At 36.1% G+C, this 25,584-nt stretch overlaps 1 protein-coding gene across 1 annotated transcript; it reads left to right on the forward strand.

Annotated features, from left to right (window-relative positions):
- The first annotated feature begins 1,305 nt into the window (after positions 1 to 1,305).
- Positions 1,306 to 25,579, forward strand: LOC115437394 (uncharacterized). The gene is made up of 11 exons (XM_030160621.1): positions 1,306 to 1,323; positions 1,578 to 1,747; positions 3,777 to 3,930; positions 9,941 to 10,017; positions 10,108 to 10,288; positions 10,393 to 10,548; positions 14,040 to 14,173; positions 14,265 to 14,423; positions 20,638 to 20,821; positions 22,735 to 22,857; positions 25,401 to 25,579. The coding sequence occupies exons 2-11, from the start codon at positions 1,586 to 1,588 to the stop codon at positions 25,577 to 25,579; spliced, it is 1,509 nt and encodes a 502-aa protein (XP_030016481.1). The 5' UTR covers positions 1,306 to 1,323; positions 1,578 to 1,585.
- The last annotated feature ends 5 nt before the right edge of the window (positions 25,580 to 25,584 follow it).

A 25,584-nucleotide genomic window follows, 5' to 3' on the forward strand; every position in this document is an offset into this window, starting at 1 on the left:
ATTAGCAGCATTAAACAGGTTTTTATTTCATTCTTTTCATATATTTTCTGATTTTGGGTTTTAAATACATGTTTTCTTCAAGAATATAATGCATGGTGTAGCTGAGGGGACATTTTTGTAAATCCATAAAAAAAAAAAAAACTCTACTGTATTGTTTTTTTCATGCCTAAGGAGGAATAAAAACACTCAAAAAAACCAAAAACAAAATCTCAACTAAGGTTCTCATAATTAATGCATGAAAAGGTGAATAGTATATCTTGTATAAAAGTGACTGAAGTGACTAAGTAAGCTGTTAAATGCATCAGTAAATAGTAGTTTTATTCAGACTAGGAGTTGTAAGATGGTTTCTCCACAATTTCTCTACAAATGACAAAAAATGTGTCTTTTTTAATGTTCACTAGTTCTCAAGCATCTACAACCACTTCTATTTCTTGAACTACATGGGTTTCATTGGTGACTCAGTAGTCATTTTTCCATTGGATATCTGCGCAAAACTTTACCGATATTTACTAAATGTCGAAAAAACAAAAGTGCATAATGTCGGTTTTTCCATGAAATTACAAATGCGATGATTTGTTTATTATTGCGAAATGACACGAGAAGTCATTCCATAAACATGGCGACGAACGTAAATATGGTGTTGATTTACAGATATATTCATTATTATTTTGTATTACCTCTCTATCTCGTACTAAATTAAAAAATTATTGGGTTTCCTTGTGTGTCCACACATACTGCGACATGCTTCTTCTTCTTCTTCGCTTGTTGTAACGTACGTCAAGATTCATTTTTTTAATTCACATGACTCTAGTTGCGAAAAAAGGTCTTCCCATTGCAGTTTTGCATGATATACCATTACCATTTGCCAGTGCAAAAACTTTTAATCAAAAAATGAGACTTTTGGTGAAATTGTTGTTTTTTCATTAGGTACATTTTTATCCACAAGTTATGTTTGCGCAATTTGAGGGTCAATAGAAAAGTGACTACTGTTGCAGAAGATGACAGTGTTTCCATGTTCACTATGGAACCTCTGAACATCAACAATGAGAAACTGCATTTTACCTGAATGCATTAACAGGATTAGTGTTTCAAAAGTTATTAAACATGAGAACTAAATAAGCTGTTAAATACATCAGTAAATAGCAGTTCTATTCAGGCTTGGAGTTGTAAGATGGTTTCTCCACAATTTCTCTACAAATGACAAAAAAAGTGTCTTTTTTAATGTTCACAAGTTCTCAAGTGTTTCAACTGAGTGGAGACCACAGAGAAGAGATAAAGGGCCCAAAGAGTCGAATCCAAAGACCACCTGCACACCAAAGACATGTAAGTCCTGCTGGGAGTCTATTGTTGTCTGTTTTATCCAGATAAAAATTCAGTTACTACTGCATTTTGTTTGTCTGTCCTTTTTGTCTTCTGATTCTGCTTTTTAATTAGTTTCCTGTGACTTTCCTCTCCAAATGTACATTGAACTGAATTATCTTAAATATTCATTATGCATCAAACCATTTTCCAATAAAAGTCCAACTACATTTTTCACATTACTGTGGCTGAAACATTACGCTCCTTCCTTCTCACAGGGTCTAAAATGGTGGGCTGGCAGCTGTGCTCTAATGCCTCCTACCCTTTATCTGCTGGTGGTGTTTCTGTTCCCCCCTCTGGACCGCTCCACTTCTCCCTCAGGCTGCTGAAGCTCGACAGGGGCCTCCATTATTATCTACTGGAAGCTGCATATTCACTGCTTCCACAGGTAGAAAGCCACGTAAAAATCTACAAATGAGTGGAATAATGGAATTAACCCTTTATAAGGCACTCATAGAAATACTCTGAAAGTCACAATTTCAACCTTTGTGTGTTATTGAAGGACAGAACAAGACTTTAATACTTTTGTGAAATTCTCAACATGATATCATGAATTGCGTACAGATAACACGCCACTTTTAAATGGCGTGTTGTCTGTACACATTATAAGCTTTCTGCGTGTATGTTCACGCCGCATCAAATACTATGTGATGAACGGTTAGGGTTAAGGTTAGCGGTTACGGATATGTGAACCAGAGATCTTGGCGCACACTGACACGCAATCAAATGGCGTTCAATAACACACGAAAGAATGAAAATGCATATGTATAGCACGCCAAATGTCATAAGAACTGGCATGATATTCAATCCAATCCAATTAATTTTATTTATTAAGCACTTTAAAACACCTGCAGAGGACCAAAGTGCTGTACAGAAGAATAATTAAAACCAAAATAGAAGAATAAAATACACAATAGATTAAAAGACATAGAAACTGTACAAAAAGGAAAAAGTGCTATACAGAAGAATGAATAAAACCCAAATAAAAGAAAAAGCCATACAATTAGGATTCAAAGGAGTTTTATTTGTCATTCCATCACAAAGAAGAGAACGAAACTGGTTTCTGAGGACCCGTATTTGCCATATGAATAAATACAAACAACAAAATAACAAAAATAAATAAAATAAAAAATAAAACAAAAATAACTAAATAAATAAAATAGATAAATAAGAACAATAAACCACTTACAAATAAAAACAATAGAATAAAGATAGTACCTTCAAACATCTCACATGGTTTCAAAAGTCAAGGAGAAAAGATGGATTTGAAGAAGGGATTTAGAAACAGACAGAGGAGGTGTGTCTGATATGCAGAGGAGGATGGTTCCATAGTTTAGGAGCTGCTTCTCAAAGGCACAAAGGCACGCTCACCCCTGAACTGGTGCACAGTTTTAGGTCCACTCAGGAGTAGTTGGTCAGCTGACCTGAGAGAGTGGGGGGGGGTATATAAAGCAGCAGTAGCTCAATTGGCATTGCACAATGAAAATAAATTTAAGAAATTGATAAAGAAAAAAAAACACGTGATTTCATGAGATCAGTCTGGAAATTTTTCGTAATTGTTTGTTGTCATGTAGAAAATCAAGGTCAGTGAAGTTACCATGTTTGGTTCCTTGCCCATAAGTGACAAAAAAAAATACTAAAAGTAAATATAAAAAATACAAGAAAAACACATGTAAGGTGAAAGGAGCATGTATTTTAGAACATGAGAACTTCACTTTTAGAACATTAGACCAACATCAGTGCTGCTCACACCCCTGTCCACATCCACATGACCCCTTTGAACATCATTCCTTACATTAGTACCAGTACTGCATGGTACCGAACAAAGCAGGTCCACTCACTGTTCATGCAGAGGTGGACCTGAGAGACCCTGGAGACCACATTGGACCTGACAGACCCTGAAGACCACATTGGACCTGACAGACCCTGTAGACCACATTGGCCCTGACAGACCCTGGAGACCACATTGGACCTGACCGACCCTGTAGACCACATTGGACCTGACCGATCCTGTAGACCACATTGGACCTGACAGACCCTGGAGACCACATTGGACCTGACAGACCCTGGAGACCACACTGGACCTGACCGACCCTGGAGACCACATTGGACCTGACAGACCCTGGAGACCACATTGGACCTGACAGACCCTGTAGACCACATTGGACCTGACAGACCCTGGAGACCACATTGGACCTGACCGACCCTGGAGACCACATTGGACCTGAGATTGTTGACTCACTGTCCTCACTGGAACTGTTACTGTCACTGCCTTGTAGTGTATGTAGAAATGACCAAAAATAGTTTCTCGCCTGATAAGGTGTTAATGATGTAATCCTGGTCTAAGTGTTTTCAGGGCTGATCCTAGGGCTGCATGTGTGTGTTCTTTACCAAAGTTTTGCTCTTTTGTATTTCAGAGAGGGACTTGGATCCCCAGAGAAGCCTCCCTCCACCTCCTCCTGTCCACTCCTCAGTCCACCGTCCCCAGAGATATGTCTGTGGACTTGGCCTTCAACCCTCACAGACTGCTGCTGAGGGTCAGCCATCCTCTGAAAACCATCCACATACAAGGTCAGCCCAGAGGAACACAGAACTCATGTCACTAATGTTTTATTTGAAAGGTTGTGCATCATACTGTTGTACCCCTGATTTAACACCTATCATCTCATGAACCTGAAGGAAGGTTGATGCCGTGACCTCTGACCCATCCTGAACATAAAACAATGACGAACTGTTTATTTAAAGGCAAAGTCCATAACAGGGTATTTTAGGGAATGTACAGTTGAGGAAAAAATTATTAGACCACCCTAGTTTTTGTCAGTTTCTTGTTCATTTTAATGCCTGGTCCAACTAAAGGTCCATTTGTTTGGACAAATATAATGAGAACAACAAAAATAGCTCATAGTAGTTTAATTTCAGAGCTGATATCTGTCCATTTAACATGTTTTTCTTGATAAAAACCAAAATCACTTCAGTTCTTACATCAATATCTAAGGCACAGGTGTCAAACATGGATATCAAATAATGTCAGGTCAATTCCATCAAAAGTGGGTCAGACCAGTAAACACTATCATAATAAACTATAAATAATGAAAACCACAAATTTTTCTCTTTGTTTTAGTGTAAAAAAAAAAGTAAAATTACACAAAAATGTTAACGTTTACAGACTAACCTTTTACAAAAAATGTGAAAAACTTGAACAAATATGAACAACCTGAAAAGTCTTAAGAGAATTAAGAGTAATTGTACCAATATTCTGTCTGGTTATTAAATGTTTTGTGTATTTGTAGATCCACTGTGATCTGTATGTTGTAATGAACATGTGAAAATGAGAAGCTTAGGCCAAATAATGGCATAAATTGTTAAAATTGCACTTTTTTTCAGAATAAATTTCACTTTGGTCATGATTGTTCGTGTTTTTCCACATTTTTTTAAAGGATAGTTTGTAGATGTAAAATTTTGATAATATAATTTTACTTTTTTCACTCCAAAACATAGAAATTAGACATATACATTTTGGAATTGATATTATGTATGTATTATTATGTTATTATTTTAATGATGTGGCCCACTGCAGGTCACATTGGGCTGTATGTGGAACTGAACTAACATGAGTTTGACAGCCCTGATCTGTGTCATTGTACTGACAAAAACAGTGCTTTTAGTCATTCTATATTTTCTTTTCTGTCTGTTTTAGTCACATGACACACACAGGAGTTAGGACTGGATTGCAGAACTATTGTTTTTGATGACTTTTGATTCAAACTTCATGAACTATTAGGGTCCAAATACACAAATAAATGTACCAGAGACTAATAAAAGTGAGTTTAGATAAATATGAGCCCTTTAAAGACTGACAATGATAAGAAAAGCAGCCATAAAGTAGAAAAATTACATGTTATTTCCTGATTATAAAACAGTCATAAACACACTCATACCTTCACAAAAATCAATGGGAATGTTTTCTATTCAATATACAGCAGATTTTATAGTGTTAATTCCACTGCTGTTAGCTGGATGTGCAAACAAACTGGCCCATGGATGTCCTAAACACTGAAAAAAACAGAGCAGAATAGGAAATACAGCCTGTGCACTGGGTCTCTGTCGGTAAATAAACCACCACGCAGTGACAGAGGGTCAGAACTGATGAGTCACAAGGGTTATTATTGGATTAGACTATGTCCTGTTTTTATGGAAATATACTGGATACTTTGCTTAAAATGTCCACGTAAACCAGGGGTGTCAAACTCAGGGGCCACATTCAGTCCAATTTAACCTCAAGTGGGTCGTACCAAAAAAAAGAAATAATAGCATAATAACTTATAAATAATGACAACTCCTATTTTTTCTCTTTGTTTTAGTGCAAAAGAAACAAAACAAAAAACATTAAATTATGAAAATATTTACATTTACAAACTATCCAAACAAAAAAGATGTGAATTACCTGAAAAAACTGAAATTTCTTAAGAAAATTAAGTGCAATTTTAACAATATTATGCCTCAACTCATACATGTGCCTTATGGATCAGTTCTACAAAGGCACAAAACACTTAGTAACAACCAGAATATTGTTAAAATTGCACTATATTTTCTTGAGACATTTCAGGTTATTCTCATTTTATTGTTAAAGGATCATTTGTTCGTTTAAATATTTTCATAATTTATTGTTTTTTTTATGTTAGATTCTGCACTATAACATAGAGAAAATTTTGAAGTTGTCATTATTCATCAGCATAACATGATATTTTTTCCAAATTAAACCAAGAAGAAAATTTGGAGTCATTATTTATAGGTTATTATGTTATTATTTTACTTGAGATCACAATGATCTGTATGTGGAACCTGAACTAAAACTAGTTCAACACTCTTGGTTGATTATATCTTCAGTGTAATTTTTACACTATCCAAGTTCATCCTGTGGGCCAGATTGGACCCTTTGGTGGGCCGCATGTTTGACACCCCTGACGTAAACAGTTGAAATCTTGAGGAAACTGGAAATGATAAAACACAAAATACAACAGACCAATTATCTCATATCGGTTGAAAATATCTTACCCATATAACGACAGGTACTGTATGGACTCTATGCACAGCTCCACTACTTCCTGAACTTCAGGTGGCTCCTTTATTTCCTGTCTTTCATTATTGGACACACTGATTAATCCAGGTGTGTCTGCTACTTCTTGTTGTGACTACTGATTAATGAGGCACACCTGGATTAATCAGTGTATCCAGTATTGAAAGACAGGAAATAAAGGACTCACCTGAAATTCAGGAAGTAGTGGGGCTGTGCATAGAGTCCATTAACAGTAGATGAAATAATTGAATTGCTTAACAAGGAAAAACCTTTCAGGTTCAGTGTGTAATGTTTAGTGACGTCTAGTGGAGAAGTTGTAGAATTGTGGACAATGAACATGAAAGTCTCTCATTAGACAGTTTTAAGTGTTTATTCTGACCTTTTTAGTTAAAGGGAAAGGCTTACAAACATAGTGGGTGATGGTAACGCACTCATGTCACTCACTAAAAACAGAAAAAAGAAGATAATGTCTGAGGTACCATACAAACATGGCAAAACAACATGTTCAGTATTGAAAATAAGACATATTTAAAGGTGCAGTATGTAGGAATTATGTTCTAAGTAATTATAAAATGGCCTTGACTATCACCAGACATTAAGGAATCATGTTCATTTCAAATACTGATATTACTGACAGTAGTAGTCCAGCCACAATATCTGCATTTGAAAAGCTCAGTGTCAGCCCCGAAACGATGTTTATGTGTTCATTGTGTGTTTTGGTCTGAGGCTCCACCCATCACTTGTCTTCAGTTCACAGAGTCAGAAGCCTTTCAGCATCCAGGTTGCCAGTTCCACTGAGCTGCAGCTGGAACATTTCTGATCATAAATGTCTGACGTTAATAAACCTAAAAGGACTCTTATTATTCCCAAATACGTCGTGACAAAATGAGAAACAAAACAAGGATATGTATAGGAGATGACTTTGAAACATGGAGATGGCTGAAAGCAGAGAAGGATTTGAAGACCAACGCTGGCTCTGCCTTAGCCTGACCATCCGGTAAGAGCCACTGAGAGCCGGGGCTGCGGTCTCTTCATCCGGTCCCAGACTGGCGGTGTGTTCTCCTGGGGCCAGGCTGCAGTCTTTTCTCCTGGCCCTGGTGAAGAGACCGGGTACCGGTGTAGGACTTGTCTCTTGCCGTGGTTGCTCCTTGTAGTACAGTGTTTTCTGTGGAAATGACCTCTTCATGTAGCGGTGTGTAATCCGAAAGGGGTGTGGGGGGGTTCGGTAGTCCGGCGTCCGTGGTTCAGTGGGGGGTTGTAGCGATCCGTGTCGCTTGTACTTCACAGAAGTAAAAGTGAAACTTAAGGCTCATTTCCCTTTTCCCTATCTCCTGAATCTTTGCAAACTTTCATTTGAGTGGGCAGAACATTTGTCCTAGCCAATTATATATTATACTTATGTATGATAAGTCTGGTGATGATTTTTTTGTATGAAATTTATGGTGTGGTGGCAAGGGTTAGTGGAAATGCTAGTAGTAGACGCTCATGCGGGATCTGGCAACACCCAGTCTGGGGGGAGGCGAAGAGGATACCATGCTCTACAGTATTTTGAATGTGATTGCAGTACCAGTTTTGGCCACAATCCTACATATGGCACCTTTAACTGAAAATCAGTCCCAAATGCTTGTTTATCTGTTTTTATTTTTATTTATTTTTGCTCAAAGTCTTTTTATTGATATTCATGCAGAGACTATACCGACAATATGTTACAGACATGAGTCAATACAAACACGAACAGTCCCCACCCCCCGCTTCCCACCCATGCTCCAACAGAGCCCCACCCCTAAAAAAAAAAAAAAAAAAAGAAAGAAAGAAAGAAAGAAAGAAAAAAAAAATCATTGTACCATTTAGCAGATTGGCTCTAATTCTTCATACAACCACATATATTGTATACACTGTAAAAGAAAAGGGGGAGACATTTTTAAATTATACATACAAATAGAGCGAAGGTGGTCCCTGTGAATCCTAAATTCTCTATAATAAAAGGTCAGTCTGACATAACATCAATAAGGGTGACATCCAACTTTTCTATGTGCATTAGAAAAGGTTTCCACGTATCGTAGAATTTCTGAGCACACCCTCTTGTAGAATAGCCGATTTTCTCTAGTGTCAGGTGGTGTAAAAAGTCACTGGCCCACATTTTAAAGGTTCGAGGGTGTTTAGTTTTTGTTTTTTCATGCCTATACTTTTTTGCTTCCCCTGCACCCTGCTGTTTGGCTTTTAATGTTTGATGTAAAGCACTGTGAATTGTCTTGTACATGAAACCTGCCTTGCCTAGAGATGCTCATGACAGGTGTTATGTCAGTAACGCCTGCAAATAAGGTAGTTCCCTAACATCCAAGTGTTCAAGTGTTGATATTTGTTTTATTGCCACAAATTGTGTGTGGAGATAAAACATATATTAAACATAATTCAGTTGAAAAAAAGATATAAAGAATTGATTCTTATGAGGTACAGTATTTAACCCTTTCATGCATCTATTGTGAGAACATTAGTCAAGAGTGTTTTTTTCCCTCCTTAGGCATGAAAAAAACGATGTGATCGACTTTTTTTTGTTTTTTTGTTTCATGGAGTTACAAAAATATCCACTCAGCTACACCATACTTTTAATTTTTGAAGCAAAGAAACATGTATTTAAAACCCAATATCAGAAAATGATATGAAAACAATGAAATAAAAACATTTATAATGCTGCTAATCTAATATTTTCTCACATTTTAACATATTCTGATAATAGTTATTACTCACTTCATGGAGATAATGTATATAAAACAATCTTTTAATTAAAAAAAAAAAAAAAAGCTGTTAATTAGCCTACAGTCTAATAATAATTTGCAAATGATTTTCACTCAAACATGTTAATGCAGATCAGGTTTATCTAGAATAGTAAAGTTACAGTAATGGTCTGAATGTCAGTGTATTATTATGGGATGGTGCATAAGTGTCCACTGTGTTGGCTGATATGGAACTAAAACAACAAAACCTATGAATATACAAGAGAACAGCTGGAGAAGAACTGACCACTGGAGTGACCACTGTGCATGAAAGGGTTAATAATGACACTGAGTCCTGTTTGTTTCTGGATGATGTTGAACTGATAAATCTGCTGGAATTATTGAAGAAAACTGTTGAATAGTTGAGTCTGTTTGTATGACTGCACTGACATGAACAGACTGCTGTGTAGAATTCAGTTACTGCATTATGGTTTTGTTATGGTTGAATGCTAAAATTAAGTAAAATGTATTGTTTGATTGTTGTATTCAGTTAGTGATTAAGGTGTAAAAACACTTGAGGGGTTGGATTAAATCAATTTATTCTTCTTCCTACTCCTTTTGCAAAATTCAGACTTGTACATACTTCAAGATAGATTCTGTTCATTTAAATGTTATTTTGTTTTTGTCTTAATTTGCTTTGTTTTGTTTTATTTTGTTTCTTTGCATGTTTGAAATAAAAAAAATAAATAAATAAATTAAATAACAAGTTTAATGCTTTTTTTTTTTCCAGGACAACTTGAGCAAGAGAGGAATATAAAGACAGGGAAGCTGGAGCTCTTGATTGACAGTGCTCATTTTTACATCATGGTATGTACTGCACTCATATATTTTATAATGGAATGTGTCATTTTTCTATTGGATGGACTTTTCAGCTTTAAACACATTCTGCCGCTGTAGGGTTTGGTTGACACGCAGATGATTGCATCAGAGCAGAGGACACGCTACCATATTGAAGCCAAAATGGCCGCTAATGGACCTCCCATGATCCTCTCTGCTAATGTTACCCGTGGACTGGGCAGGAAGACCAGCTTTTCTGCATCTGTGAAGAATGTGTTTAAAGACACTGCATCACTTTCTGGTATCAAATCAACAACTGCGTCAGAGGAAAGGTTTACATTAGTTTATTATGCATATCCTTTGGTGTCTAAAGGTTAAATATGGGTTGTTGTTCACTGTTTGTAGTTGCTCTGGAGCGAAGGCGGGACAGCAGCAGCAGGCAGTACTCTGTGGAGGCGGAGCTTCTCTTACCTGGCGTGGTCGGCAGCAGGATGTTGGGACTGATGGAGCAGAAGGGCTCAGTGTGGAGCTCCGCCCTCAGGCTTAAATATGGTCTGGGAGGTAGGAGACTACAAACACAAGACTTTAACCCAGGGCTGTCAAACTCAGTTTCATTCAGGTTCTACATTCAGCTCAATTTGATCTGCAGTGGGCCGGACCTGTCAAATAATAGCAGAATAGCCTTGACATAATGACAACTACAAATTTTTTAGTGCAAAAAATAACATTAGAGAATGAAACTATTTCTATCCAAAACAAAAAAGATGTGAATAACTGGAAAAAACTGAAATTTCTGTAGAAAAATAAGTAAAATTTTATCAATATTGTGCCTCAACTTATGATTTCTACATGTGCATTACAGATCACATCTACAAAGACACAAAACAGGCAGAAGATTGTTAAAATTGCACTTTTTTTTTTTTAGACATTTCAGGTTGTTCATATTTGTTTCGGTTATTGACATTTTATTGTTAAAGGATATCAGAATTTAATGTTCTTTGCAATAAATCAAAGAAAAAGAAAATTGGAGTTGCCAGTATTTATCAGCATAATGTCATGTTATTCTTTTTACATTAAACCAAGAAGAACATTTGGAGTCATTAGTTCTAGGTTATTATGTTGTTATTTTTCAGTTTGATGCCCTTGACTGTTAATATCTTCAGGGTAATTTTTGCATTTTGCACTCAGCAAATTCATCTTACGGGCCAGATTGGAACCTCTGGTGGGCCGATTTTGGCCCCCGGGCCGCATGTTTGACACCTGAGCTTTAACCCATAAAGACCCAGTGCTACTGTTGTGTCAGTTCCCAAATGATTTTTCTCTCTATTTAACCTTTCGTAAATGACTCATCCCCATTTATTCTAATATTATCTTCTGTATTTTGGATTTTTCACTGTAAATATTGTCTTTTCTTATATTTAGTTTCCCATATTTTATTTAAATATTCATGAAAACTCAGAGTGAATTCAATGTTCTTATATCAAAACGGAGAAATCGGAAGAAAAAGTGACTTTTTCATCAAAGACGTCAATAACTAAATGCAAAAACAAGTGTGTTCATCCACTGACATTGATCCAACTCCATGGGTTTTACTGGTGAATCAGTGTTGTAGAAGATGACGGTGTTTCCGCATTCACAACAGAACTTCTGAACGTCCAAATGAGTCATATCTGATGACCATGAAAAGATGACACATTGTATTTTACACCAGTTATTTACATGTATTCTTAGGATTAGTGGATCATTGTGTATTAAATATTTTATATATTTAGTAAATGCTGTCGGTTGCCAGTGGTTGTTTGGGTCTTTATGGGTTTAGTTGTGGTCTTGCATTTTGTTATGTTTATTCATGAGCATTGAATTGTTTTTGTATCATTTGCAGACATTTAGATGTGCTTAATCAAAGTCGAAGTGACAAAATAATGCACATGTAGAGAGAAATGTGAGTTTTCTTTAGTGTGCAGACGTACCTCAAGAGGCTGTTGGTCTTTAGATCACTGTGAATACCTTATTTTCCTGTATTTGAAAAGTGGCAATGTTTGTTGTGTTTGTTTATTGACAACTTTACCAAAAAGAATTATACAGAATTATGCAAAAAAACACTGCTCTGATTCTCCTGAAACTAGACGAAGGATAAAATATGGAAAAGATAAAATAAAAAAAGCTTAGCCAGGATTTTTTTTTTTCCTAACAATTGATTTAGATGATATGGAGGTATGGGTGAGTGTGGGAGTTGTGTAATCCAACTGACAGACAAACAAACAAACCAACAAAAAAATATTATGTATGTTCTCTTAGATCACAGGTGTCAAACATGGCCTGGGGGCCAAATCTGACCCACCAAAGGGTTCAATCTGGCCCCTGGGATGAATTTGTGAAATGCAAAAATTACACTGAAGATATTAATCATTTTAGTTCAGGTTCCACATACAGACCAATTTAATCTGCAGTGGGTCAAATCAGTAAAATACTATCATAATATCCTATAAATATTCACAACTCCAAATTTTTCTCTTTGTAAATGTAAACATTTTCTTGTCATTTTACTGTATTTACACTAAAACAAACTATCATTTCAGAAAAAACACGAATAACCTGAACAAATATGCACATTTTGAAATGTCTGAAGTGTAATTTTACCAATATTCTGTCTGTTATTAAATTTTTTGTGTATTTGTTAATCCACTGTACAATGTAGTTTACATGTGTAAATGATAAACTGAGACAGAATATTGTTAAAATTGCACTTAGTTTTCTTAAGACATTTCAGTTTGTTCATGTTATTCACATTGCTTTAAAGGATAGTTGGTAGATGGAAACATCTTCATTGTATAATTTTACTTTTTTCGCTCTAAAACATGGAAGAAAGTTTGGTGTTGACAGTATTTATATATTACTACAGGGTGGGGAAGCAAAATTTACAATATTTTGAGGCAGGGATTGAAAGACAGTGTATGACCAATTAGTTTATTGAAAGTCATGAGAATTTATTTGCCACAAGAAAATGTACATAATAGAAAATGTTTTTATTCTATGTGTCCTCCTTCTTTCTCAATAACTGCCTTCACACGCTTCCTGAAACTTGCGCAAGTGTTCCTCAAATATTCGGATGACAACTTCTCCCATTCTTCTTTAATAGTATCTTTAAGAAAGTCGACATTGCTGTGTGATGTTCTATTGGTAGCATGTTCTAAAACGCCCCAAATAGCATAATCCAGAGGGTTTAGATCTGGGCTAGAAGGCGGCCATAAACATGATTCCCAAAATTGCTAAAGTTGGATTTGTTGCTGTTGTCAACAAGTGTTTTGGTGTTCTTGTGTAAGATTTTAACTTCAAATCATATTTTACTTCATTTCTAACGGTCTTGTTGTCTACCTCAAGTTCAATTGCCATTTTTGTCATGGATTTGGTTGGATCCTTTAGGATTTTGGATTTGAGAGCTTTAATAAAAGCTTTGGTACGTTTTTTGTTGCTTCCTCCACTTCCAGACTTTCTCGTAATAGTTTTGCTCATAGTCATTCTCTTCTTTCCATCTTCTTTTATAAACAGTCTTTATGGACACTCCAACTCTTTTTGAAATCTCCTTTGGTGTGATGAGTGCATTCAGCGAATCACACACTCTTTGACGTTTGCTTTCCTGATTACTCATATGGGCAAAAGTTTCTGAAAAGGTATGGATAATAGTGTTAGGTATGATTATGACATCAATATGTTTGGTTTCAAAACAATTGACGTAGTGCCTGCTGAGAAAAAAACAACTAAATGTTCATTGTAAATTTTGCTTCCCCACCCTGTATGTTATTATTTCACTGGTCCGGCCCACGTCAGATCAAATTTGGCTTAATGTGGCCCCTGAACTAAAATGAGTTTGACAGCCCTGCCTTAGATGCTACAGTGAGCTATAGACAGATAATTACTGTATATTTTAACAGTAATACCTGTTTTTGTGCATATTTCAGGTAATTACTTTCTATTAAAGCAGGAAATTTAAGTAAAACATAATGATCATATATCGTTTTTTTTTTCTTTTTTAACCTTTGACCTTTGTGTAGGCGATGCGCGGCACTTGCGTCAGGAATGCTACACGTCTCAGAGACTGAGGACTGAGAAAGACTCAAACCTCACCTATGTCATGAGAGCAGATCATGAATTCTACTGCTCCAACACGGCACCGATCAACCACAAGGCAAACGCACAAAAGAAGCCACAGTAAAACTAAAACCTGTAAGGACTGAACTGGAGTCTGACTGTGTCTGATTTATTCATGCTATTCTTAGATCCACCTGAGACACGAGGAGAGCCCCAGTCACATTAAATCCTCTCTGGATGTGAGCTACGGCAAACACTGGGATGAGATCAACAACAAACGGACGCTGCTCCTGAGCCAGTCGTTCAGAAACCAGTCGACGCAGAATCACACTAGCTACACACTGGAGGTAAACACATGAGGGTGTTACTGGACTGGCATATGAAAACTACATACACAGCCTGGACAAAAAAGACTCTGTTTTTTTATTAGTGATAGTTAACAAGACAACGTAGACAGAAAAACAACAACAACACATAAAGGGGAAATCAAACAAACAAACCAAAAACAACAACAGGGTATTGACAAACAACGACAACATCATATTACAATGAAAAAGATCATCCAATCCAACTTTATTTATAAAGCACTTTAAAACAACTGCAGTGGACCAAAGTGCTGTACAGAAGAAAGATTAAAACCAAATTAGAAGAATAAAATACAGAATAGATTTAAAGACATAGAAACTGTGCAAAAAGAAAAAAAAAGTGCTATACAGAAGAATAAATAAAACCCAAATAAAAAGAATAAAATACAAGAATAGATTAAAGAGCCATACAATTAAAAACAACAATATAAATAAAATAAACAAATAAATAGAATAGATAAATAACAACAACTAACCACTACCATTCAATTTTATTGAAGTTTTACAAAAATACCCTCCAGTTCCTTTATCTGCATCCTGTGATTTTATTGTTGAAAATTTTAATAACAAACTTAAGTCAAGCCTCAATTCTGTAGCTCCACTGATTACAAAAAAGGTGAAAATAAAGCCTGCACCTCCATGGAGAAATGAGGAAACACGAACGTTGAAAAGAAAATGCAGGATGGCGGAAAGAAAATGGAGGAAGAACAAAATAACAATAAACCATCAGTTATTCTTGGAACAACTTCAAATATACAACAAGGCAGTCAGACAGGCAAGAAACACATACTTCGCCAATATAATTTCCTCACACAAAATAATTCCAAACTCCTTTTCTCCACCATTGATCATTTAATTAATCCAGATATCACCAGACACTCTGCCACAACTGACTCCTTGTGTGATAGTTTTGCAGACCACTTCAGGAGCAAAATTGATTTTATCAGATCTAGTATTTTACCTGTTCAAGGAACCATTTTTAATAAGACTGAGGGTCTACTTTTACCTGATGAAACACTGGACAGTTTTGCCCTGATTGATGCTCAGACACTTGGTAGAGTTTTCTCCCAAGTAAACCCAACCAACTGCCTTTTAGACCCAATTCCCACATCGCTTTTTAAGTTATTTTATGGATCCTTTGAAAGCGAGCTTTTAAACATTGTTAATTGCTCTCTTCAGACGGGCACCTTTCCTGCTGCCTTTAAAACGGCGGTGGTGAGGCCCCTTCTGAAGAAGAGCAACCTGGACCCAGACAATTTTAATAACTACAGACCCATATCCAACTTACCTTTTTTAAGCAAAATTATAGAGAAAGTTGTTTTCAATCAATTGAATGACTTTTTAAATAAAAATACCATTTTAGAAAAATATCAGTCTGGTTTTAGGATTAATCACAGTACGGAGACAGCTCTTTTAAAGATAGTCAATGATCTCAGGTGCAACTTGGACTCACACAAGATCTCAGTCCTGGTGCTACTGGATCTGAGCGCTGCTTTTGACACAGTAGATCACCCAATTCTTTTAAATAGACTGAGACACCTGGTGGGCCTCTCTGGTACTGTTTTTAACTGGTTTCAATCCTATCTCACAGACAGGAAATTTTTGGTAAGTATGGATACATGCTCTTCAGCGATCCATGAAATTAGATGTGGTGTGCCCCAAGGATCAATCTTAGGCCCCATACTTTTTAATTTATATATGCTCCCACTTGGGGATATCATCAGGAGACATGGCATCAACTTTCACAGCTATGCTGATGACACACAGCTGTATATTGCCATGTCTCCTGAAGACACTCGGCCAGTTGATGCCCTTTTTAACTGTATTTTAAATATTAAAACCTGGATGGCAGAAAACTTCTTACAGCTCAACCAGGGCAAAACTGAAGTTTTAGTTATCGGTCCTGAGGCTACGAGAGAGAAATACTTACCAAAATTACAAGCATACTCTTTCAACCCATCGGTACAAGTAAAAAACCTGGACGTTATCTTTGACTCTGAGCTCACTTTCATCCCACACATTAAATCTATTGTAAAAACAGGTTTTTACCATCTTAAGAACATAGCCAGAGTTCGTCCAGTTCTCTCTCGAGCCAACACGGAGATGCTGATGCATGCTTTTATTTCCAGTAGGATTGACTACTGTAATGCCCTGCTTTCTGGTCTTCCCAAAGACAGAATCTCACAACTCCAACTTCTCCAAAATTCAGCCGCTCGAGTGCTGACGAAGACCAGAAGGCGGGCTCACATTACACCGGTTTTAAAATCACTGCATTGGCTCCCCGTGTGTTTCAGGATTGATTTTAAGGTCCTTTTAATAGTCTTTAAATGTCTTAATGGTCTTGCGCCTTCTTATCTTTTAGACTTGCTTTTACCCTATGAACCCTCGCGGACCCTGAGGTCCTCTGGCACTGGCCTTTTAACAGTTCCAAAAGCCAATACAAAAACCCATGGAGAGGCAGCTTTTCAGCATTATGCTCCTCGCCTCTGGAACAGCCTGCCAGGGAACCTCAGGGCCGCAGAGAATGTAGAAATTTTTAAAACCAGGCTCAAGACCCACCTTTTTAATTTGGCTTTTAACTGATGCTTCTGTTTTATCTACGCAAAGGTTTTATAGTTATATTTAATATATATATCTTAAGATTCTTTTAACCAGTGCTTCTGTTTTATCATTTTAATGTTTAATATTTTTATTATTTTCATATATGTCTTAAATTTAGCTTCTTTTAATCAGTTCTTTTATATCTTTTTAATGTTTCTTATTCTCCGGTGTTTCATCAGAGGGAGCCCTCCATGCCGGGGGGCGGCTGTGGACTCCGGGGGCTGTGGCGCCTTCTCTCACTGGGGTCCGCTCCTTTCTGGTGGGTGGGGGTCCCAGTTGGCCCTCTCCCGCTAGTTGGGATGCGGGGCTGTGTTGCTGGTGCCTGGTCGCCGGGGTCGGCGGCTGCCTCCTGGTGCGGATGGCTCCCTGAGACAGCGCCTCCTAAATTGATCTTTTACCTTTACTTGTACATTTTTGTTCTGGTCTACCCGTGCTCAGTCAGTCTTCTTAAGTATGTGTGAGCTTGTGGGTTTGCATGTATATGTGTGTGTGTGTGTGTGTGTGCGGGTGAGTGGGTGGGTGTGGGTGGGGGGCGGTACTGATTTTTAAACTGATATGTAAAGCACTTTGTGCTACAGTTTTTAATGTATGAAAAGTGCTATATAAATAAAGATTATTATTATTATTATTATTATTATTACCAAATAAAAAATATAGAATAAAAGTAATACCTTCAAACATCTCACGTGGTTTCAAAAGCCAAGGAGAAAAAAGGGGTTTGAAGAAGGGCTTTAAAAACAGACAGAGGAGGACGGTCTGATCTGCAGAGGCAGATGGTTCCAGAGTTTAGGAGCTGCTGCTCAAAGGCACAAAGGCACGCTCACCCCTGAACTGGTGCACAGTTTTAGGTCCACTCAGGAGTAGTTGGTCAGCTGACCTGAGAGAGCGGGGGTGGGGGGTATATAAGGCTGCAGCAGCTCACAGAGGTAGGGTGGGACCAGGCCATTTGGGGATTTAAAAGTAAATAAAAGAATTTTAAAATGGATCCTAAAATGTCTGGGCAGCCAGTGGAGTGAGGCTAAATGTAAATAGCAACTAAACACTATAGCTTGGTTAGGGGCGATAGGGAAAAGGGGAAGAGGGGGGTGTGAGTGAAAGAGAGAGGGGGAAAATAATAATTGTTGTAATAATACAAAACTATATAATAATAATACCAGTAGCCTAATTTGCTAGTATTATTGTGGTGGCAGTAGAGGCGGAGGCAGTCACAATACAACCATGAGTTAAATAATTTAATATTTGTAATAATGTATTTGTATCACTTACTACTGTCCGTTTTGAGTTTATATGAATTAATTTAAATTAATATGGCTGGGGGTGTAAAAAAGACTAATATGTAACTGGACTGCCTTCAGCTTTGATTCCAGCATGGATCTTTACAATGAGCCTATACACTCTCACTATATTTTCATTTTATAGACACATAATATTACTGAACCTAGGCCTGAATGAGCAAATCAACCCCAGATCATAACACTACCCTCATATGCTTGTACTGTAGGCACTAAGCATGATGGGTAATCATGTCCGTCTCCTCTCTTCTTACCTTGATGCCTCCATTACGCTGGAACAGGATCAGTCTGGACTCATCAGACCACATGACCTTTTTCCATTAAAACACAGTCCAATCTTTATTCTTTCTTTCAAACTGATGGTGGTTTAAGAAATGAGAAGCTCCTCACTGCATCAATTAAGGGTTAAAGAACTGAAATATATTAAATACTGCAATAATTATCCAATGGAAGGATCTGAACTATTTGCGTTTGTTTAGTTCACCCACAAAGACCCAGTGCTACTTAATTTTTCTCTGTATTTAACCTTTTCTAAGTGATTTATCAACATTTTTTATAATATTATCCTTTGTGTTTTGCATTTTTTCAGTGAAAATTAGGTATGTTTCTATATTTACTTTGCTGATCATACAGATATTCAAAAAAGCTCATCTTAAATTTGAGAGTTATTATATAAGAAACAAAGAAAACTGAAGAAAAAAAAAAGACTTTCAACACAGATACCAATAACAGAATATAAAACAAGTGTCTCCATCCACCGTTACTTATCAAACTCCATGGGTTTTACTGGTAAAACAATCTAGTAGAAGATGAAGGTGCTTCCATGTTCACTATGGAGCCTGTGAACGTCCAAATGGGTCATATCTGATAATGATTCAAAGCTGAGAAGTTGTATTTTACATTTTCTTAAGTTAACCCTTTCATGCATAGTGGTCACTACAGTGGACAGTTATTCTACAGCTGTTCTCTTGTACAGGGTGGGGAAGCAAAATTTACAATATTTTGAGGCAGGGATTGAAAGACAGTGTATGACCGATTAGTTTATTGAAAGTCATGAGAATTTATTTGCCACAAGAAAATGTACATAATAGAAAATGTTTTTATTCTATGCGTCCTCCTTCTTTCTCAATAACTGCCTTCACACGCTTCCTGAAACTTGTGCAAGTGTTCCTCAAATATTGGGGTGACAACTTCTCCCATTCTTCTTTAATAGTATCTTCCAGACTTTCTCGTAATAGTTTTGCTCATAGTCATTCTCTTCTTTCCATTATAAACAGTCTTTATGGACACTCCAGCTGTTTTTGAAATCTCCTTTGGTGTGACGAGTGCATTCAGCGAATCACACACTCTTTGACGTTTGCTTTCCTGATTACTCATATGGGCAAAAGTTTCTGAAAAGGTATGGATAATAGTGTTAGGTATGATTATGACATCAATATATGTTTGGTTTCAAAACAATTGACGTAGTGCCTGCTGAGAAAAAAACAACTAAATGTTCATTGTAAATTTTGCTTCCCCACCCTGTATATTCAGGGGTTTTGTTGTTTTAGTTCCATATGAGCCAACGCAGTGAACACTTACATATACTGTAATTCATCCCATTACTGTAACTTTCTGTTCTTGATAAACCTGATCTACAGTAACATGATTGAGTGTAAATCAATCGCTAATTGTTATTAGACTGAAATTAACAGTTTTCTCAAACAAAAAGTTTATTTTTTTGTGTATTATCTCCATGAAGTGAGTAATAAGTAGTATTATAGTATGATAAAAGGTGAGAAAACATCAGATTAAATGTTTTTATTTCATAGTTTTCACATAATAGATCACTTACTGATATCATGGTTTAAAATACATGTTTCTTTGCTTCAAAAATTAAACACATGGTGTCCAAATGAGTGGACATTTTTGTAATTCCATAAAAAAATAGGTTTATTATTTAAAAAAAAAATTAATAAATAAAAATTACATTGTTTCATGCCTAAAGAGGAATAAAAACACTCAGGAAAAAAATCTTGACTAAGGTTCTCATAATTCATGCATGAAAGGGTTAAAATGACAAATCATCACTGAAACATCAGTGACGTCACTAAAAGTATCCTAGTAATGTTATTAAGAATTAAGCTTAATACCATGTCAAGTCTTATTTTAGGTTTCAATATAGAGTCAAATAACTTAGTAACTATCTGAAATTTGCAGACTTCTTTTTTTTGTTGTGGATAAAAAGATTGTGGAGAACCAGTATGCACCAGTTCAACAGAATGACTCAATAGTGATAAACATTTTTTTTTATGTTGTTACAGTTCAGTTTGCAGGTTCCAGAAAAGAATCTAAACTACAGGACCCAGCTTATGCACTCTCATCTGAAACAACAGGGGTCTGAGAGCAGCACTCACCTCAAAATCAACTACAACGACCTGATGCCTCTGGTGGCTGGAGTCCACTGGAAAAGTTCTCCACACAACGTCCCGCAGAAGAAATGGGAAGGTGCAACTTTTCATTCTTACGTCCTACAGTTTCTCTTGTAAATACAGAATGACTTTTTATTGCTGTGTTTTAGTGGATGCCACGTCTTCATCATCACCTGTTTTTCAGGCAAATTTTCAGTTCATTTTGCAGTTTTCCTCCATTTTTATGCATTCACAACACTTCCATAACAGACTAATCTAAACCTGTAGATCTGTTTTAGAATTAAACTTAGTTGTCCGTTTCAACTCTGCAATTGTCTTTTGTTTAAGAGTTTTACAACATAGTAGAGTAGAATAGAATAGAATAGAATAGAATAGAATAGAATAGAATAGAATAGAATAGAATTGAACAGAACAGAACAGAACAGAACAGAACAGAATACAATACAATACAATACAATACAATACAATAGAACAGAATAGAATAGAATAGAACAGAATAGAATAGAATAGAACAGAACAGTATAGAACAGAATAGAATAGAATAGAATAGAACAGAACAGAACAGAATAGAACAGAACAGAATAGAAAAGAACAGAACAGAATAGAATAGAATAGAATAGTATAGAACAGAATAGAATAGAATAGAACAGAACAGAACAGAATAGAACAGAACAGAGCAGAATAGTATAGAACAGAATAGAACAGAACAGAACAGAACAGAATAGAACAGAACAGAATAGAATAGAATAGAACAGAACAGAACAGAATAGAAAAGAATAGAATAGAACATAATATAATAGCACAGAATAGAATAGAACAGAATAGAATAGAATAGAACAGAACAGAATAGTATAGAACAGAACAGAATAGAACAGAACAGAATAGAATAGAATAGAATAGAATAGAATAGAATAGAATAGAATAGAATAGAATAGAATAGAATGCCCTTTATTGTCATTATACTGAGTGTACAACGAGATTGAAGAGCTTCTCTTTTTTCAGTGCAAACAAGTAATTATATAAAATATAAGGTGCAAAATATGTACAAGATAAAGTCCAACAAGACAGTGCAAATAGCCCTATATACAAATAGGAAGATAAAAGGATAAAAACTGAGAATATTAAAGAAGTTAAAAGTGTTTTTATGCATTCACAACACTTCCATAACAGACAAATCTAAACCTGTTGATCTGTTTTAGAATTAAACTTAGTTGTCTGTTTCAACTGTGTAATTTTCTTTCGTTTAAGAGTTTTACAACACAGTAGAATAGAATAGAATAGAATAGTCTTTACTGTCATTGTGCAACTCCAGTCAGTGCAGCAATATTAACAAACACCAGCGCTACAGAAATATGAATAAAGCGAATATAAAATTACAGAAACTAAAAATGAAAGAAGAAAATATAATAAAATGTACAATTTCACAAAGTAACATAAGAATAGAGCTTAGTAGAATAAAACATAAAACTGGATAACATATGAATAGTTACAATTTACAGTATTAACAGTATGTATACAATACACATCACAATATGTGTATCTGTGAGTAATATTAACAGTATGTACTACCATGAATAACAGTATGTATAGCTATGAAATAGTATGCATCTCTATTAACAGTATTAACAGCATGTATTACCAATAAAAACAGTATTTATCTATGAACCAGGTCTATATGAAAATACTGCATTTATATTTGATAAATATTGAATAAATGTTGCATTGTTGTTGCAGTTTATTGCACATAATTCACATTTGTGCAATAAGTATAAACCAGTAATAAACATATTAAACATGATTTCATTCATACATTTTTATAAAAACTATGTGCATTGTTAGTGTAATAATAGTATGAAAACTCCCCACCCTGCTCTAATCCTGTGTTTTGTTTTCCTTCAGTACATTTAACATGGACACACCGTGGCTGTACATCTACACCTCCCCAAAGCTGAGCCAGCAGCAGCACCACACGGCTGCACTTCTCCTCAGAGCTGACGACCAGCAAGTGGCTGACCATCCGTAAACCTCATCCTGGAGGGTTTCTACAGAGACAGAGGCAGAGAGAAGGAGGCCCGTCTGGAGCTCTACACACCAGCTGTCACTTATCTCCAAGTAAGAGGAGAAGCAGGCAGCTGAATCTAAAGGAAGTTCAGCATTAGACCCTGGGAGGAACTAGGTTCTTGTACAGGTTACATTATTGTTTAATGTAAGTTTGTTTAATTTTACTAGACACCACAGACCAAGAGACAAACATAAAAAATAGGTAAATGTTCCAGTTAATCACAGCAAAAAAATGCAAAAATAACAGAAATAATTACTATCTATACCAGTGGTTTCCAACCTTTTTTTTGCTCCTGACCCCATTTTAACATCACAAATTTCTGGCGACCCCAGACATTCAAAACAGAGACTTTTTTTTTGGTTTTTTTGCTAAAATTAATTTGTTTTTGATCCTGTAATAGTTTGCTAGTTTGCTGCTACATATTTGTTTTTCATTCTCTTGTCTTCAAAAACAAAAAGAAAATACAGGAAATATACAAAAAGTAAAAAAAAAAAAAAAAAAGCACAAAAAAACTGAGCAAAAAGGGTTGTAAAGTCACCATTTATTATGACCCCTAACCTAATTGTAAAAAAAAAAAAAAAAAAAGAAGCACAAACAGTTGGAAACATCCGACGTGTTGATGAACTCTGGTATAAATCATCAGAAAATGAATGCAGTAAATGTCATATTGTCTGAACCGAAGGGTTTAAGACATGTTAAGGTCAAAGGGAGGTCACAATACAGCAGTGGTTCCAACCTTTTTTGGCTCATGACCTCATTTTATCATCACAAATTTATGGCGACCTCAGACATTCAAAATAGAGACTTTTTTTTTTTTGCTAAAATTAATTTGTTTTTGATCATGTAATAGTTTGCTGTGCTATGTCGCAAATAAACATTAATTTTAGAGGACATTTAGTCTATATAATGTCTATTATTATGGACAGAGGCAGTAAATCCAGGTGTAGATTACTGCACAAAGGGAGAATGTGATTTTCCTTGGTCAGGATATGTCCAGTCAGTCCAGCTGTGATTTATAAGGAGGACAATTAATACTGGAACAACAAGAACTTGAAACTATGAATTATGAAAGAGCTGCAGCATCTGAAACTGACCACAATGAACATTTGACACAGAAACAGAACCACAGTGCTCTCAACTCACCATATATTTTTTATTATTATGTTTTTTTTTTGTTTTTTGTTTTTTTTAAATTTTATCAATTACTATAACTTCCAGGCGACCCCACGTGGGGTCCCGACCCCAGGTTGAAAAACACTGATCTATGCTACTATGATCATATGAGTGATGGGTACTGGAGTAAAAGTGTTTCTATAGGTGTTTATTTTTGTCATACCTTAAGACAAGAAAGGTCTATATAGAGGGAAAAGACTGTGATTAACTGTGCAAAGAGTCATTTAGACTCGAGGTTATTATCTGCTGTAACAGTCTGGTGTACAGGGACGCTATGATACAGGGATGTGGGACTAGATCCGTTATTAATGCATTTTATTAACAGTGTTTCTGTTCTTTAAAAATAAGTTTCTGTCCTGTGATATTCAAGGAAAAGATCACTTGATTCAATAAAATTGTGACAGAAGAGGGTCACCATGGAACAGAACAAATAACATAAAACAAATGCTTCTTTTACGTCATATTTGACTTCAGAGTTCAGTTTTGTGTCATTAACTGCCCCAATTTTTTTAGAAATTACACATATTCCACTGTCTGACCTTTAAAGAATGTGACTTGACTTCATGTCCTTTCAGAAATATTAAGTTTTTAGGATGGTGCAGTCTGTTTGTCTGAACCTTAAAACTAGATATAAGATGGAAAGGTATGTAAATAAAACCACAGCTATTCACACGAGTAAAATGCTTAAATGACAGTTCTTCATTAAATAATAACCAAAACAATGCCATGTACTCTCATAGTTTAGGCCAGGGTCTCCAACCTGTGGCTCTGGGGCCACATATGGCCACATATTTAGCATCTCTCTATGTCCTCCTCTCGTCAAAAAACATAAGAAACATTTTGAAATGAACTGAATGAGTCTTTACTTTTTAACAATGTTATAGGTCTAAATCTACTCTAACTTTGTCCATCTGCAAAAATATGCAGGCTTTACATGGAATACAACAATTTTTTGACAGCATAAAAACCAAAATGGATCATTTTCTTCCCAAATTCAATACAAGATGCTCAATTTGCATTTGTTTGTAGTTTGTAAGTAAGCCACTATAACATGAAAGTTGTGCTTTTTCTTCGTTACACAACGCAATTATGTTTTGGAAATAGTGTCCATCATTTTTTTTTAAAAAGTACAAAGTATTGAATGTTTCTTTCTTGTAGTTGTATTATTTCAAAAATGCACCAGACATTGCATTATTGTAGGAAATACAAAGTGGAAATAGGCAAACTAATCACAAATAGCTACAGCAGAGCAGCCACTTCATGGTAAAATGTAGATGGGTTTTAAATATTTATTTTCATGGGTCCAATCAGATTTCGTTCTTGTTTTCGAGACAAAAACGGCTCTTTAGGTTGTAAAGGTTGCCCGACCCCACTAAGATGAGTTCTCTACAAAATCTGCATTTTTGCGTTGTTGCTAAAGTCTGGCTGAACCCTCCTCCACAGGCAGGTGGATGGAGCATGGTGGGCGAAGCGAAGTGTGAAGGCCTCTTGTTCTTACGCTCTTTGTGGACCCCTCCTATGGGAGCAGACGTGTCTCTGGAGGCCTCTAAGTTCAGCCACACCTGCAGATGGCCTCCAGCTACGGCAAACACAACGTGAGTCCT

Source organism: Sphaeramia orbicularis, chromosome 17 (genome assembly GCF_902148855.1).
Source record: "Sphaeramia orbicularis chromosome 17, fSphaOr1.1, whole genome shotgun sequence".
In the NCBI taxonomy this organism is placed as follows: Eukaryota; Metazoa; Chordata; class Actinopteri; order Kurtiformes; family Apogonidae; genus Sphaeramia; species Sphaeramia orbicularis.

Coding starts and splice junctions, on each gene's coding strand:
- LOC115437394 (XM_030160621.1), top strand. CDS start 1,586: ATGGTGGGCTGGCAGCTGTGCTCTAATGCCTCCTACCCTTTATCTGCT. Junction 10,549..14,039: donor GCTTAAATATGGTCTGGGAG/GTAGGAGACTAC, acceptor ACCTTTGTGTAG/GCGATGCGCGGCACTTGCGT. Junction 20,822..22,734: donor CCCGCAGAAGAAATGGGAAG/GTGCAACTTTTC, acceptor ACTTCTCCTCAG/AGCTGACGACCAGCAAGTGG.